The sequence below is a fragment of the Caloenas nicobarica genome, chromosome 6, assembly GCF_036013445.1.
Source record: "Caloenas nicobarica isolate bCalNic1 chromosome 6, bCalNic1.hap1, whole genome shotgun sequence".
In the NCBI taxonomy this organism is placed as follows: domain Eukaryota; kingdom Metazoa; phylum Chordata; class Aves; order Columbiformes; family Columbidae; genus Caloenas; species Caloenas nicobarica.
The window spans coordinates 15725421-15741889 of record NC_088250.1 but is presented as its reverse complement, the minus strand read 5'-3'; the positions used below and the strand labels follow the sequence as shown (position 1 = coordinate 15741889).

At 38.6% G+C, this 16469-nt stretch overlaps 2 protein-coding genes across 6 annotated transcripts in view; both read right to left on the bottom strand.

The window, feature by feature from the left end:
• The window catches only part of CALCRL (calcitonin receptor like receptor), a 66102-nt gene extending 61289 nt beyond the window's left edge, over positions 1-4813 (bottom strand). Inside the window, exon 1 of one of the 2 annotated variants that reach the window (XM_065638036.1) lies at positions 4747-4813. The gene's annotated coding sequence lies outside the window, so the exon portion shown is untranslated. Of the gene's footprint in view, positions 1-2356; positions 2591-4746 lie in introns of those variants that run through there. The other variant, XM_065638035.1, reaches the window with a different exon arrangement.
• Positions 4814-9639: 4826 nt separating this feature from the next.
• The window catches only part of TFPI (tissue factor pathway inhibitor), a 38875-nt gene continuing 32045 nt past the window's right edge, over positions 9640-16469 (bottom strand). For 3 of the 4 annotated variants that reach the window (XM_065637901.1, XM_065637903.1, XM_065637902.1), the window contains 4 exons: positions 16224-16319; positions 15639-15731; positions 10230-10412; positions 9640-9879 (listed from right to left, as the gene is read on the bottom strand). In XM_065637901.1, the coding sequence (XP_065493973.1) occupies positions 9767-9879; positions 10230-10412; positions 15639-15731; positions 16224-16319 (485 nt within the window). In that variant the 3' untranslated portion in view covers positions 9640-9766. Of the gene's footprint in view, positions 9880-10229; positions 10413-14700; positions 14998-15638; positions 15732-16223; positions 16320-16469 lie in introns of those variants that run through there. The other variant, XM_065637904.1, reaches the window with a different exon arrangement.

The window sequence follows — 16469 nt, the reverse complement described above, 5'->3', positions numbered from 1 at the left end:
ATATAGAGCCAAGTCAGTAATTATATTGGTGACAAAATGTATGAGTGTGCTTTTTTCCCCTCAGTTTTGTTCTTAATTGTAATCTAGTCTGGCAGCCCACAGAACAATAGTGCATTCCTGGAGCAGGCCCCTTTATTTAGCCAGGTAAGACATTAGTCACCAAGAATGAGACATGCAGATCTGTGGTTTTCAATCTGAACATTCAAAAATTACAGAAAATATCAAAAAAACAGCTGCCAACAGACTGCAGAACACAAGTGACTGGATGGGTGATGTATATATAATTCCTTCCAACAGAAAAATACCCACATTTAGGAATATCTTGCCCTTTGACAGCCAGTGGAAAAATTCCCACTGGCTCTCAGTGGGCCAGGATTTCAACAGTTGTGTTATATCAGGAACGGCATATTCAAACGGACAAACACTACATTTATTAATGCAGACCAAGAATCCAGCTGATCAAGAATTCAAAGTACAGTACCACTTGAAGTTGACAGGACATACATCATTCAATTCTTGAACTTGCGATGCATATTGTGTATTCAGGAACTTAGTTTTGATCACTACAAAGTGCAGTCACACCGTTCTACACTGCTATCCTACCACTGACTTTGCTTAATCTGCAATAATGTAGGTTCTGACATCAAATCTGCAATCACATATAATCCTGACACTTCCTGTGTGGGCAGTCCCACCACAACCAAAACTAGTAACTTGAGAAGAGCATAAAATCAGAATCTAAATCATTTAGCTGAAATACTTCTGAAAACAGTTGTTCCTACTGCACTGATCATTAAAACAACATGAAAACTTTTAATCTCAAAGGTCTTGTTTGATTTAGTAACACCAAGTGATTTTTGTGCCAAACATTTTCAGTTGAATTAAGATTTTGGGATTGATCGTATATGCAGTGAAGTCAATAAGAGTTTAAGCAGACTACAAAAGCAAATACTGTGAAAATACAGATCATAAGTTTTATTTGATAATTTCAGACAGTATTGCAGCATGCATACTTTGAAAGAAAAAACAAGGATTCAGATCTGGTCTTATTCATATTTATCCAGATCTAGTGTGTCTCCTTTCAATCCATTGAAAGGACCTCAGATTCAGAGCACAACCATCAGGCTTTTAGCACATCACTCTACTGAACGAGTTTAAACCATTATATGCATTATTACTGCAAATGAATGACAAGATCCTCAGTATGCACAATATGAGTGAAAAGAGTCTGCATTGGCACAATTGTAAGAGCAGCAAAATCTAGCCCCAAGGTATCTAACATAAGTTTATTAAGATAAAGAGCTAAAAAACTCAGCTATTTTTATTATTATTTCAATCTCAGCCTCTATAAAACGTATGGATGACTAAATGAATCATTGGAGATCAAATCCAACTGTGATTTATAGCCTATACTATTTCTTAACTATCCTTCAGAGACAAGATTTCTTTTCGTGATTCTACAGATCCATTGCTTATACAAACAAATGACTAGACGTAGCAATCTCAGTAAAGCAACTCTATTTGTAAAGACAGAGGATATCACTTCTGTCTTGGAAAGCTGAAAAAGTGGCAAGACTCTTATCTGTCTCTCAGCAGATACTGGAGGGCACGGAATTACACACCTCCCCCTGTTCAATAGTTTCTCAAGGAAATGAAATAGTGGACAACTACCTTTCAATAAATCAGTTTGGTGTTTGTGGGAAAAATCTCAAACAGTAACACCCTGGCATGTGTCCAAGCTTCAAACTCGAGCTAACTTTTTCTCAAGCAAACAGAAAGTCCAAACAAAACAGAAGCTTTATCTTTTTAGTTGTGTAATTACGACACAAAGCCTAATTATGAAATAACTCAAGCACGACCTCTTTGCAGTACAATAACATCAACAAGATTAAAGGAATATTCAGTAAGAAAATCTACACCACTTTATCACCTAATTCAGCCTCTCTTGAAAAAACTCCAGTTGTATTGAATTAGGCTTAAGAAGCCTTTTTAAACCAATGAGCCTCTAATTCTCTCCAGATGCAAAGGCAGAAATTTGGTTAGCTAATATTAGAGGTTTTAGACAGAATCCTTTAAGTGCTGATTAGGGTATTTTTATCTCCCTTCCTACTTATTTATCGTTGATTACTTCCTCAAGGATATATTACAACAACACCAGTTATAAAATCAGCTCAACATTTCGCTCACTAAAAATAAACGAAGCTTTTCCTTCTACCCCATTCTCCCTGCAGATTACATATCCACACACTGAGGTTAATGTAAAAGCATGCACACACGCATAAATATAAATGCATTCAGACAGCACAAAACCAATGTTTTTAATGAAAACAATAAAACCGTTTTGATCAGTACTCACCACGCTGAGTTCTTACGAGAATGGTTTTGGATAAATCTGTGTGATTCCCCTTTTCAGGGAGGGAGAAAGGAGATGTTTCGTTCCCTCCCTGCCCAGCCGAACAAGAGACCTGGGAGAGCCTGATCCTCCTGCCGGGTGTAATCCAGGTACGGAGCCCGCCTGCTGCCAGGGCAGAGCTGCCCCCGCTGCGCTGCGCTCCGCAGAGAAGCACTGCTGCGGGCAGCGCTGGGAACGTGTTGGAGCGTGAGTGAGGAGCGACGGCAGCAGCCAAACATCAGAGCTTCCTGTGACATCACCCGACCCCGCCTGCAGCCTGCCCGAAGTGACTTTTCTGTCTCAAATGGCCTGTCCCGGGGAAGACACGCTCCCATGGCATCGCCAGAGAGAAGCGGGGAGCTGGCCAAAGCCCCGCTGGCTGCTGCCTGCTCTCTGACAGCTTTGCTCCTGTCAGGAAACTCTCTGCCCACACCTTGCCCGGGTTGGGCTGCAGCTCTGCCACCCTGATGGAAGCTAGTGCTCTGCGACGAGTCGGAAAATACCCACTCTGTGGAAAAGAGGAGACCACAGTATCTGTCTTTTCACATATTGAGCCAGTGAGATCCGTCCTCCTCCATGAACTAGACCCAGAGAAATAAATCAGTTTGGACCTTTATTTTGAGACAAATAATACACACTAGCTGAATTCGTCCTTGATTGACGGGACCACCTCTGCCAGAAATTGCAGGGGCTGCATTATGTCCCATACTGTAAATGCTGAAAAGCTCTACACAGAAATACTTTTATTCCTCAAATGTAAAACTGCATTAAAGGCCAGAATAAAATTTTCAAATTCAAGCAAGTGCATAATTTGAAGTGCCACTTTGTTTTATACTACATTATACCCCCCGAAACCTCTGTATTTAAGTGAATAAGTCTTTGAAATATCAAGGGTAGAGAAAAGACAGCAGGAATATTATTACTGCTGCACAGATCACTAGGCTGCATGTTTTTGAATGCCAGTGATCTGGAAGCAGAAGTATGAGCTGCCCAGTTTGAAAACTGCCATAATTGTAGATAATAAAAATTCAACGGCAATCCTTCTGCTAGCTTCAAAGAATCTTGTATCAGGACCTAAAAATGTTTACTTGAGACCATTTATCACTTGTTCTTTGTATAATTGGTACATGTGCTGCAGAGAATATCTGTGCTCTCTAAATCAATAGACAATACTATGCTGAAGAAATGGGGAGTTCATGAAGCATTAAGCTCAAACAATATTAAGACCAGTACTCCTCACGGAAGATCTCCCATAGGTCCTGGTTGTATAAGTGCTCATCAAAATTATAACCATTTAATTTGCTCACGAAACAAGTTAAGTATTCTGTTTGCTTCTTACTACCTGTTGCTCACCTACTGTTTTTACAAGTAGAAACATTTGTGGAACATGTTGTGAACCAGAGGAGGGGATTAATCTGGCCATTGAAAATATTTTCGTCAAAAATGAAAATAGCAAGAAACGCAAAACTAAGAAAAAAAAACAACGCAAAACAAACCCCCAAATCCCTGAAGTTGAGAAAAATTCGGGTATGGAAAAGAGGGGCAGGAATACTTTAAATCCATATGGCCACTGGACAATACGAGTTGTGAAATCACACTCTAGGTTCACTAAAAGACCAGGCATACGGGTTTAATACTCATTTGGCACATGTGAGTGTTGGTGTTTCTAGGATCTTACATCAACAGGAGAATGTTTGAGTTTTATAATCAGTGAAGAACTAAGAAATGGCACTCTAAACCTCTAGGCAATGTAAACAAATCTAAACCAGGGATTAGCTCTGATTCTGAACAGTTATAGAAATTAACCTCTCTGAAATAAACAGTGCCACCTTAGGTGGTGGGATTTCATCAGAAGTGAGCCTGGATGCATTACTTCAGACCAATTAGGTCAAGGCTATAGACTACGACATGGTATGTTACATACTGTCACCTAGAAAATAATCCACGTATTCCAGCCAGGCACACATGTTCAAGACAGGCGGCTGAATTAGCTGGAGAGAGGCCATGTTTGATTTGGCATGTCAAATTTAGGGATGTTGTTTGTTTGGTTTTAGTTTAAAAGTCTAATATTCTACTTATTTAGCTTTCATTGGAACTTTCTTATTCCTACTCTACAGGTATTTGAGTCATCTCAGCTGGTGTAATTTGCACTTCAAAGATGCAGAAGGCCCCCACACTACTTCACCTACGTCTTCTGGCTGACAGGCACGTAAATTACACCAATACAGACTGCCTTGGTTATCAACAGCGTGGGCATGACCAGATCAAAAGGCATCTAAGTGCGCACAACAGACTGTACTTTAACCAAGGAAAGCTTAAAACCATGCAAAGAAAAAATAAATTCTGCCTCTTACCACAAATTTTGATCTGAAAAGTTAAAGGATAAATCTGGTCTTGCAAATAATGGGATCGCTCATCAGCTATGAGAATCCCTCTCTCTAGCGTTGCGGTTGTGACAAATGCGTCTCCCCCAGCGATAAAGGGACTGTCGAGGTATGCTGTTTTCTCCCAAACTTTCCCTCCAGACAGGCAGTACAGCACAGCCGTGCCTGCACTCGGCCACGTCCAGGGCAGCAAAGGCACTAGCCGCCGCGTTCCCTTTGTTGCAGAGGCCTCGCTCCTGTGACGTTAATTCCAGCGGCTCCCCCCCGCCGCAGCGCCCCTGCCCCGGCCCCACACCTGCGCCCTCGGCCCGGCGGCGCCTCCTGGCGGCGCTCCCGGAGCGGTGCGGGGCCCCGCAGCGCGGCGCTGTCACCTGGTGCGCAGTAACACTTAATAACCATCAAAATATATTCCACTTTGCTTGAACCTGGTTCTTTCTCAAGATAAGACACCATCGAAAGCAATCAGGTATGAAACATAATCCTTCTGTCCACTTCAATGTGCTTGAAAGGTAGAATCTCTAAAGATGAAGACTCAAAATGTGAATCTATCAGTTTTGAAACAGTAGATGGATTGCAGATACAGGGAGAAATGCTGGCTCAAATGACATTGAAAGAAGAGATGCTGAGGATAGAAAGTAAAAAGGAGAAAAAGAAGGGCATACCAGTAAAGAGGTGAGGAAAAAAGAATGAAGAAAGACTTTAAATAACTTCTCAAAGACATTTTGCTTCATCATCTGTATGGACTAAGGGCACATAACCAAGTTATTGCAGGTCAGATGATACGTTGAAACTCATCAAATCTCTGTAAAATTGCTTCGGCTTTTTGGCTCCCATCATACAGAGTGGGATACATTTCACAGCACCCTGCATATTTCCTCCAAAGCAACCAGGGCAGATTCTGGCTAGACTCTAGTTAATTGGAAATGTACAGTCACTGCAACACCTTAACACAGCTTCATTTTCTGACCTCTTTCACCATTCAGCCATCTGATTCCCTTTCTTTTCCCTGTGTTGTAGCTCAATTATCCCCCCCTCCTACATTCACCTTTTAATCATCTTTGAGAAATGCACAGATCTTTTTTCTAATTCCTGCATTTGGTTGTTGTGCAGATATTGAAGACAGAGGAATGAAAAGAAGTGAATGAAGAAAGGCACAAAAGAAACTTCTTGTGGAGCTGATGGAGATTAGATCAGTTTGGACTTTTAATGGGAAAAACTAATTTAATGCACTGCAGAGCTATACAAAAACAAGATAGGAAGACAGCTGGATAACTGGTATGGTGGCCAAACCTAGTACACACACCCAGAAGAGCGTGTACTCTCAGATCAAATGTCTGATTGTAATTAGATCAGTTTTTATATGGTCTACAACATTCCAGTCTTCATTCTCATTGCACTAAGTCACAAGCCTAAAAGATGAATCACTTTGTAATATTTTCTTAGTCAATTGAAATAAGGTATTGTTGAGATGCTGTATAAAGTCTTTTCTGTCTCAACAATAACATAAGAGATCCCTCAATGGATCACTTGTTTAATCACTGTTACTACAAAACGAATGCACTAGAAGTTTCCCTAGGACAGTGTAAGTAGGAGGTGGGAGAGTACGAGGGAGTACCTGCTAGTCCTGTCCTAGCCACAGCAGTTCTGGGAGAAGACTGCACGGTCCTGGGGAGTAAACGAGCACACTCAGTGAGGAGACTGTTAGTTTGCAGAGAGCTCAGCAAGCAGGAGACTTAGACGAATGGGGAGCAGCCAGAAAACCAGGTTTCTGCAGGCACAGAAAGGATGATTTTTTTCTAGACTTCCAGGGTTGATTTTGTAGGTGTTGAATCCAGGCAGCCAGAGACAAGTCGCTGGACCAAAAGGGAGCCTGAAGGAGAGATATTGCCATGAAACAACACAGGGATCACAAGGCAATCTTTGAACAAACATACATCTATTCTTTCCTGTCTATCTTTTATATCTATTGTCTAATGCAGGATATTCTGTTTTATAAGAGTCATCATTATAGTCTATGATCTCATAAAACTTACAGAGTTCACAAATCCATGTTCGTGTTCTTGTTGGAACTGCTTTAAGTAACACCATGGGCAAACCCCTTCCCCTTCCTCCTAACCCTTGCAAGGCTCTGATGAGAGTAACATCACAACAGAAGCCAGCTCCAGGTTTAGTGCTTCGGTCACAGACAGGCAGGAGACACCGCCTCAGGAACAGCTCTGTCCCCATCACCTTTATTTGGGTTCGATGCTCAGAAAAAAACTCTCCTTAAAGAAACACTGCCACACAGATTCATATAAACACTAGAGTTATCTGAAGGTTGCACTCCTGCTGCTAACGAGTGTGTTTCTCTTTTAAATGAAAGCTCCAGAAGATGTTTTAGTTTAATATGATCATGGTTAAATACCTCAGAAACACGCCAGGGAATACAGTGTTTCTTTGGAAAAGGATTTTAACACGGTGTATAGCATAGAACAGCCTGTCAGACATCAGTGACAGAAGGCAGCTGTTGCAAATACATTACCCAACACTTGACACTTTCTTTTCTGCTTTAATCTGAAACCATAGACTGAGAATGTCCTTACTGAGTCACTGAGCTGCTGGAGAAGCGAAGCTGCACATGCCTCAGCTCCGTCTCTACTCCAAGGTATATCACACAATATAGCAATTGCCTAAGTTCTAATACTGGCAGCCTACGGGAAATTCTCATAACTAAAAATGGAAGATTAGATATTTTCATTGCCTTCATAATAAAATTTATACAAGACAAGGTGCAGACAGTTTGAGCACTCACCTGCACACTCCAAGATAAGTGGACACAAGCCAGAGTCAGTGTAGAAGCAGGGTAACTGTAGCATTAGCGGAACCTTCAGCCCACTGGTAAGTCCTGCCTCTCCCATTCCCAGCAGGCCTAAAGCAGCTCCTGCTTTCGGAGGCCACGTTCACCACTGCACTGAGGTGGTTGCTATGCTACCAGTGGAAAGGCCTGGGAGCAGTTTAAACCATGGGCTCTCCACTTGTCTGCAATGACAAATTCCAGCTGGTCCAAGTATTTAACCTACTGCTCTGCTCCCGTGGAGTGCAACTCACATCTACAGCCTCAACTCCTAGTGCGTGTAGTGCAGTGCAGACGATACCTGCAGAGCAAGGTCAATAAAAATTATGAACTAGAATGGCAAGGTAATCAAACTGCATGTGAAACTGGCAGATAACGACACACCAAATTAATTCTGTGTGGAGAACTGACATTACTAGTTTTCAGCAGTCTATGGAGTTTATAGTTTTCCTGTCGGGACTGCACTTGTCTGATTTATATAGTTGTTGTAACTCTGTAGTGCTCATACATTTTATACGACAAGACTCTACATAAGTATTTTCTGGCATACATTTCAGTTTCATGAGCATTTTTCAAATCAAACTTAATATATCCTAGATTAAAAGAGTCATAAAAGGACGCAGGCACCAGAAAAGATATTTGGATACGATTTCTGTATAAAAATCATCTGTGACTTTTACTTACACCCTCACTCAGGTCTTTAGAATGCATAAATGTTTCCATTTTCAGCAGTAAAGATTAGCCACTTTGCAGGGTTAGTCCAAAGTTCAACAGGCATATAAAACCTATTTTTTCTAAAATCACACATGTGATTCATGATGCACAGGCAAAGGCAGCTTAGTCCAACAGATCATTTGTTATTCTGTCATTGCTGTCCTTGCCCCTTGCTGTAGTGTCTGAGCCTCTCACGTCTATTTCAGCTACTTATTTTTACACCACTTCTCACAAACAGCAGTGTAAATATCCTCAGTAGCTTTAAGCATAAAGAGAAAACGCGATACATTAAAAAAAAAATACACCAAAGATAGGAAAGAGTTTCAAAAATATCCTGCTATCTTTTGTTTCATAGGCAGCCAAGTGCTTCCAAAAAACTTAATAGGAAACCAACTATTTTTTTTTCTTCCTTAAAAAAAACCACCAACAAGACTCATTATAAAAGATTTAGCCAAGATCAGAGAGGTCCCTTAGAGAAAGGCAGGAACTGTACCACTGTTTCATGTCAATCTTAAAAACAACAACAACTAACAATACCACCACCACCCCCCAAAACCAACAAAAAACTTCCAACCAACAACAAAAAACAACAACAAAAAACCCGAGACAAAGCCAAACAAACACCACAAAACAACAACAACAAAACACAAAACCAACCTGACAAAAATCCTCTCAAAGTCAACTGGAGCATAAGCATAGTGTTATCTGTAAACCAACTGTATTTATTTCTATGAAAGGAATTTGTCCTTTAATATGTATTTCTGGAAATTATTAACTTGCTAGCCATGAGTCTAGCTCAGTAACAAGAATACAAATCAATTATCCCAGAAAATGTATTTTTAAATCCTAGCAAATATTTGTCACATTGCTTCACACATTTACAACTTTAACACACTGTGGTTTTTGGTGGGTTAATTCTAATCTCACATTTATTTTACAATAGTATAATTATATGCCCTTTGATGGAGTTAAATCTAGCTTGCACAACCTAAAATCTGATTAAAACAAATGCAGTGTCTATTTCCTCTTTATAGCAGTAGACCTATCTTATTATCTATGATTGAAACAATCATGCTTGACAAGTGACTACTCTTTGACAAGCATTATGCTTTCTTTAGTACAAAAACAGATTTCAAAAAAGACTAGGGTAATAAAGTAAATTTGAATCTTATCTAATTTTTAATCATTATGATTTATACACCCACACAGTCTGTTCTGTCCTGTTTTAGTTCTGACAGTTATATACAATCAAACTACAATTTGAGAGCTTTATCAAAGTAAAAGGTAATGTTTATTAACATTAATGAGGAATACATAACAAAAATATGAGTAGCTTAATACATAATCGAAATAATCAGTACAGTAAATATATTTAAAGGGTGTACACTGAATGAAGGCTTTCATTCACAGGTGAATAGTAGTTTACTTCACATTTCCATAAAATCAAAGTTGTATTCTTTCAGGCATGATTTCATCACCCAAAGCCTTTACTGACTGTTTCTTTCTTGTCTTCTTGATTTTTATTAATCTTCTTTCGCCTTTTTTTTTATTGAATCCTAAAGGCAAAATGAAGGAAGATTAGATGCTGTATGATTAACACATCCAAGATTATCAGAAATAAAAGACAAGCCTTGTTCGCAAGAAATATTCTTGAAAAAGGAAAAAAGAACATTGTCTTACCTGAAAGTCTTCATATGCCTGACCAATGCAAAGTTGTCTTACTGCAGTTCCTGTACACTGTATTTTACTGTCCATCTTTATCTAATTCTGTCACTCTTCTGATTACCATTTTCACTTTTCTAAGACTTTTATCAGACCAATACTGACTACCAAAAGTTGCAATAGTGTTTTGGCCTGCATAATATTTACCTCTTATGACAGTCTGTGGCAGTATCACTTCCCATACCTTTCTTGCAGATCCTTAAACATGACTTTCTGGAGGTGAAATTATTTTCATTCCCACCACAACCACTGTAGCTAAATGGGTGACATCTTCCAGTTGAGTAGTTGTAGAAAAATCTCAACTCTTTGGCTCTACAAAGTCCTCTGTCCATAGCGGTCATGCACAATGAAGGAATGGGGGGTGGTTCTAGAAATAGCAAGAAAAACAAGGTTAGAGACAACACTGCAGTTTACTAGGTTTTTGTTATGTTGATATTATATGGTATTTGAAGTTCACAGAACTTTGAAATTTATGTGAGATTTACTGGCAAATTTAGTTCTGCCCTCATGAAAGTCCAGGATACTTTACATAAACATCTTTTTATGATTACAAAAAATATCACAGCAAATGTTATTCTATGAATTCCAAAAGCCAGTAAAAGCTTACCTGAAAGCAAGGTTTGTTTCCTATGTATTTAGTGATAAAATTGCCATTTCTGTGACAGGAGATAGTATTCAACAAGAGAAGTTTCAAGTGAAGTATTTGTAGAAAGTGAAGTGAAACTAAACTTGGACAGCATTAAAAATATGGCAAATATTTATTATAACTAATAAAGTGAATTTTCCTAATTACTGCTAGACATTCTGAAATCAAAGAGAAGGTAAAAGTACCCAGCATTTCCAATGTAAGATTTGATACCTTAACATTTGGTTTCTCATACAAATACAGAAAGCTCAACCCAAATAAGAGAAGTTGGTCTATTGGAAAACACTGAGCAATTATCAAGAAACAGCTTGTAACTCTCAGAAAGCAAAGGACTGTATGTGAACAATAAGTGCACAAAGCAACTGAGATGCTGGTGCTTTAGTGCTGTTGTTAGGTTTTTACCATTCCAAGGAGTAGGCTGATGGTTTGTTTCTTCCGTGTTGCTGCAAGTGAGAGTAAGAGAACTGAAACACTGGAGGATGAACCTGAGGCATCCAAAGCACCTGGGCACTGGAGCTAGTTCAAGAAGCAAATCCGTGCCAGAATTCCCAAGCCTGGAGAAACTCCGTCATCTCTCACCCTGGAGTGACTCATACACAAAATTAGAACTGACACAATTGCTGCACAGGATGCAAGAAACTGAATGGGAGCCATTATATCATCAGTTGTGAGGGACCCAAAGGAGGGCCATTGTCCTTCAAGAAGTATCAGAACTGAGATAGCTGAGATGCCAAGATCTAAATGCATAAATGGAAATGTGAAGCTAGTTAGCTGGCTTTCTTGAAGTTACAAAGCCAGGCACAAGTGGTTCAGAAAAAAAAAAAAAAAAAAAAAAAGAAAAAATTTTAGGGAATAATTTGAATTACAACAGAGATGTCACAGAAGTGGGAAACAGATGAGTTGCTGAAAGCAAGAAGTCATGAATTAACTTAGGTAACTCAAGAGGCTGACAAGAAAATACCCAAAAATAACATGGTACATCTTGGTTGTCTTATACATATTACATCTACTGAAAAAGGTTCATTGACTAAGTACAATAGCCAAACTGGCATGCTGAAAAAGTATGAAAAATTGCTGTGGAAGACAGAATGGTGATTTACAGAAACCTAAGACAGCAAAATTAAATTAATATTATATTTGAAGCCATGTTAGCAACATTACACTATTGAAAAAGAATCCTGAAATGCAAAAACTGAGTTATGAGTTGGTTTTTCAGGAAAGGTTAAGTTACTTTCAGGTTATAAAATCAGCACTACTTAATTTCTTTTTTATAACTGTGACATTATTGTAAGAGTAAGGTTCACTCTGGATGCAGTTTAAGAGCCCATAACGTGACACAATTTATATTAAACCTACTGTTTTATTTATAATGAAGATGGTAGTTAAAGTGACTAATGCAATGCTTTTGGTACCACTCTAATTGACAACTCTTGTGCCTAGAACTAATTTCATCCCTCTCTAACCAGAGAGGATGTTAGCTTTCAAAGCCTGTGTTCAGCAACATTAAAGATAAATGCTTACCTATTTTAACCTGATAATTTATGAACATGAAAAGAAGAAAAATGAAAGGCTTGCCAGTGCTGAAAGGGTCAAAGAGCACAGGTTTGTTAATTATACAACAGAATTTAAATATATTTTTTCTAATGTAAAGTACTTATCTGGTACGTAGAATTTTCCAGAGAGACTCCAGAATGGCCTCATGAAGGAGTTCTCACAACAGCTGTAAGCTTTAGGGGAGCCATGGAACCAGTGATGTGGTTACTGGTGAATAAGGACTACCTATGTACATATAACACAACTGGCAGAGCGGCATCCAAATTCTAATCAGAATCCCTCTTGTACTCTTACTAAAAATTATGTTGTTCTTTGTCTAGATCATTGCTAGATAAATGCCCTAGATACCAAACACTATTCCTATTCATCTTCAAAATATCTGCATGTTCTTTATACTCACAGAAGCAACCGGCACATGAAGAAAACCTCTTAATTTTGCCATATAGCAGTGATTTTTTTCAACAAAACAGTTTAGTGAAATAAAAATGAAATTGTAATGAAATGAAACTAATTATATGAAATAAACAGTAGATAAAAAAGCTGTTGTTCTTACTGCTAAAAAGAGTATTGTACCTTACCCTTCACTGCTACCTAAACAATATTTAAATAGGTATGGTTTTAGATTCAATACTTATAATACAGCCTCTTCTTGGATCCCAGATACTCACCTCTGTGGTGTGAACGGATTACATGATCATACTTCAGGATCTCTGAAACATGCATATTCACATATAGACTCATATTTCTCAAAAATAATCCCAACCCTGCATTGCAACAATAATCATCATCCCTCAGGCACAGCTTGGTTTGTGTGACATTGAACTGTTAATTGATCACAGTACAAAAGAAGTTTGAAATTATTTTGGTGAGCTGGATTGGAAACAATGCTTACTGCATTCTCTTTTGCTAGACACAGGTGTGTGACATTCATGAAGCTTCAGATTTATTGCCAGGTTTTTGATGTACGTACACTTCAGTATCTCATTTCTGGTTGCAGCAAAGAGAAAATAAAAGACTCCTCAAGTAGACAAGCTATTACAAAAATAATGAGTCATCTGTACTTGACAGTACTCTAGAGGTATGAGTTGGTGCAGATCCATTATAGCAAATAGAACTGTGTCAATTTACATCAGTAAAAGACATGGCCCTGACTTTAGGAAGTGATAACAGGAACTGCCTCTGTGTGTCATTCCATATTTGCCAAGCTGAAAGTTGACTTTTGATCGTGCATCCCACGTAGATCTCACAAATCAAAACACAGAGTATAGCACTCGTAATTTCCTACCACAGATTACTTCATATCACTAAAAATTAAAGGTTTGATATTCTTGGCTTCACTTTCTCAGAATAAATTATTGTAGATCTTGCAGCAAAGTATTATAAGACCAGAAAAATCTTCACTCTGCAGAAAGCTCATTGCTGAGAGATAGTGTTAAAAGTTCTGTGTTTATGTGCAGAAAAAACAGTTTTGTTTGGCCATAGAAGAGTTTAATTTTCTGAAGATCAAGAACTTTGTCGGAAAAGAATCTAGTATCATTAAAGAGTTATACATATCACCAATAATATCTTTTTTTTTTCTTGAAATCAAGATGAAGTAGCATTTCAATTGTGAGGTAAGGTATTCTATAGCAGACAATTCCTTGCAATTATTTTTAATGGTAGTCATGTATTTGAAAAGACGACGACAGCCAGGCCAATATACATGCAAAATAGTCGTTACAGTGACAGACCAAGTACTTCTGACTGAGAAAACAGGCATCAGCCACTCCATCCCAAACAGTCCATCCTGAGCTCATATGTGCACAGCCAGATTCTTGTCCCCTGCTGAGGGCTACGGAGAGTCACAAAGTGTGTTTGTGTGAGATGGCTTGATTGTGCACCTTCAGTTTACACCTCTAGCAACAGCAGAATGGAAGCTATGTTCTCCACATCTCTCTGGAGAAATCAGCTATCAGTTTTGGCCCTGCCCTTTCCTCCTCCTGTAGCGGGATTGCACAAAAGCACAGGTTTTCAGCCCATCCCAGCAGACTTTCCACTGAAACACACTGATCCTTCCAAGGTCATGCTTCTTACCCAACCCATCCAGCTACACTGAATCCACCCATCCTTGGTCCCCAACTCTTTCTTCCACCAACCTTCAAGTCTTGTCTTTCTCTTACCCTCACCACTCTCTCCCAAAATTTGCTCTACCAGAAAATTCACTATTGCTGACACAACCAAGAACCTTCAGTTTCCTCTCAGAAAACAGTGAATCACGCCCCTTTGCTTGTATAGAATAGTTGCTTTAGCGATTTGAGGATTCACATTATAGTAAAAGCCTGCAGGGAACGTATACACTCTCACATCTAATATTTTTTAGTGGAATAACTTGCTAAAAGCTTTACTGTTTTATGTTCAGTCATTTTAATAACAGTGTATTGATACTTCGTATGTGGTAAACAAACAAATCCAACTATCACAGAAACTTACCTCAACCCAACAGTACATGTGGATCACAGCGCAGACAAGAAATAGAATACAATACACATCCAAGCTTTGTTAGACATACCATTCTAAGCAAAGAGCACAGGAATGTTATCCTACATGCCCATTATCTTACAGATCACATAAAACAGAAAAACCTTAATGAATCTGTATGCCATCACTCAGTCCCCGAAAGTATCAGTAAGTGTAAATGCAAAAAAACCCAACAGAAATACTTGATAAGAACGCTGAGGCTCTTTCCAACTGTTTCTTGTGTCCTCTTGCATAACTGTGAATCATAAAAATGATATGCCTCAAATTCAATCACCCTTTACAGTGTCAGCAAGTACCAGCAATCTATAGTGGGCAGCATCCAGCTGCAGAAACTCAGCTGCAGAACCTAGCTCTCTACAGTAAAGGTCCAGATTCTCATCTACACTATTCATAGTGAAAGAATACCTTGAAGCAGACACAAAATTAATTCACACACACTCTGATTATACTCAAACCAAGAACTTGGTTTAATATGGTCTTAGTGAAAATAAAAATATATTATAAATATATTGTGCCATATTCCAAACTCCAAATATGGTCCTTTTTTAACAGGTAAAAGGAGCTTTAATCAGCTGCCAATTAGATCCTCATAAACATATTAATTTTGACTAAAATAACTGTATCACTTCTTTTCCTCTTAGTCTTTACATTTACTTTCAGAAGAGGGCAAGATGTGGTCAGTCTTACACTTCCTGATATTTGTGGAAGTAGCAATATATTTCTTTACTTTGACTTTCTCTGCTTAGCAAAACATTTGACACAGATGGAAACCCATTCTTTAGTCTCAGATATGTTGGAAAATGGGTGAAAATGGAAAAGCAATCTAGAGCACATATAAAAGATTGAGAGCTAAGAACTGCAGAAGTGAACTCTTACCAAAAAAGATGGGGAACTGGTTGCGCTCCTCCTTTGGGGAACTACTGTTCAGAGTGTTGGACTTCTCATTTAGAGCAGTTGGCAACAAATTTACTAGAAGGGGGAAAAAAAAAAAAAAAAGGAGATGAAAACTTAAGTGACAGGTTATCTAGACACAACAAAGCTCTGAAAATAAGGTATGACTGGTACCCATTTTCCTTGCTCCATACCAGCATTAATACCACTAAAAGGTAGCATTTCTTTAAGTCCCAAAGGCAAAGGAAACCGATGTGCTGAGGCAACTCTGGGATGGATTCCTTTTTATTCTTTAATTTTACTGATGTAAGATTTAAATCAAACATGGTTTGGTAAGGTTAGATTTGTAGTACTGGCAGACATTCCAACCTTTACAATTGTAAGCCTTTTCCAAAATATATATTATTGACAACAAAATGGCTATGAAGCTAGTTTTAATGTTACTGATTTCACTGTGCTTATGTGTTTCAACTAACCTACATATCTGCAAATTAATAGGAAAATGAGTGGACAAGCCGAGTGTCTCCATTAAAAAAGGATAACTATAAAGAACAAAAAGCAAATTCTTACCGGAAATTCCAGGAAACTGATTAGGCTCTTCTGCTGGGGAACTACTGTTCACAGTGTTAGGATGCTCTTCAGCTGGAACAATTGGCAATAGATTTGCTAAAAGAAAAAAGAAAGGAAAATAATGAGGCAAAAATACAAAAGGCAACTCATATCAATGAACCTAGATCAAGAAGGTAAATCTTGGATCTATTTAATCCATGGCAATGGTCCACAATCCTCTCTTTCTTCTTGACTATTCATAAAAAT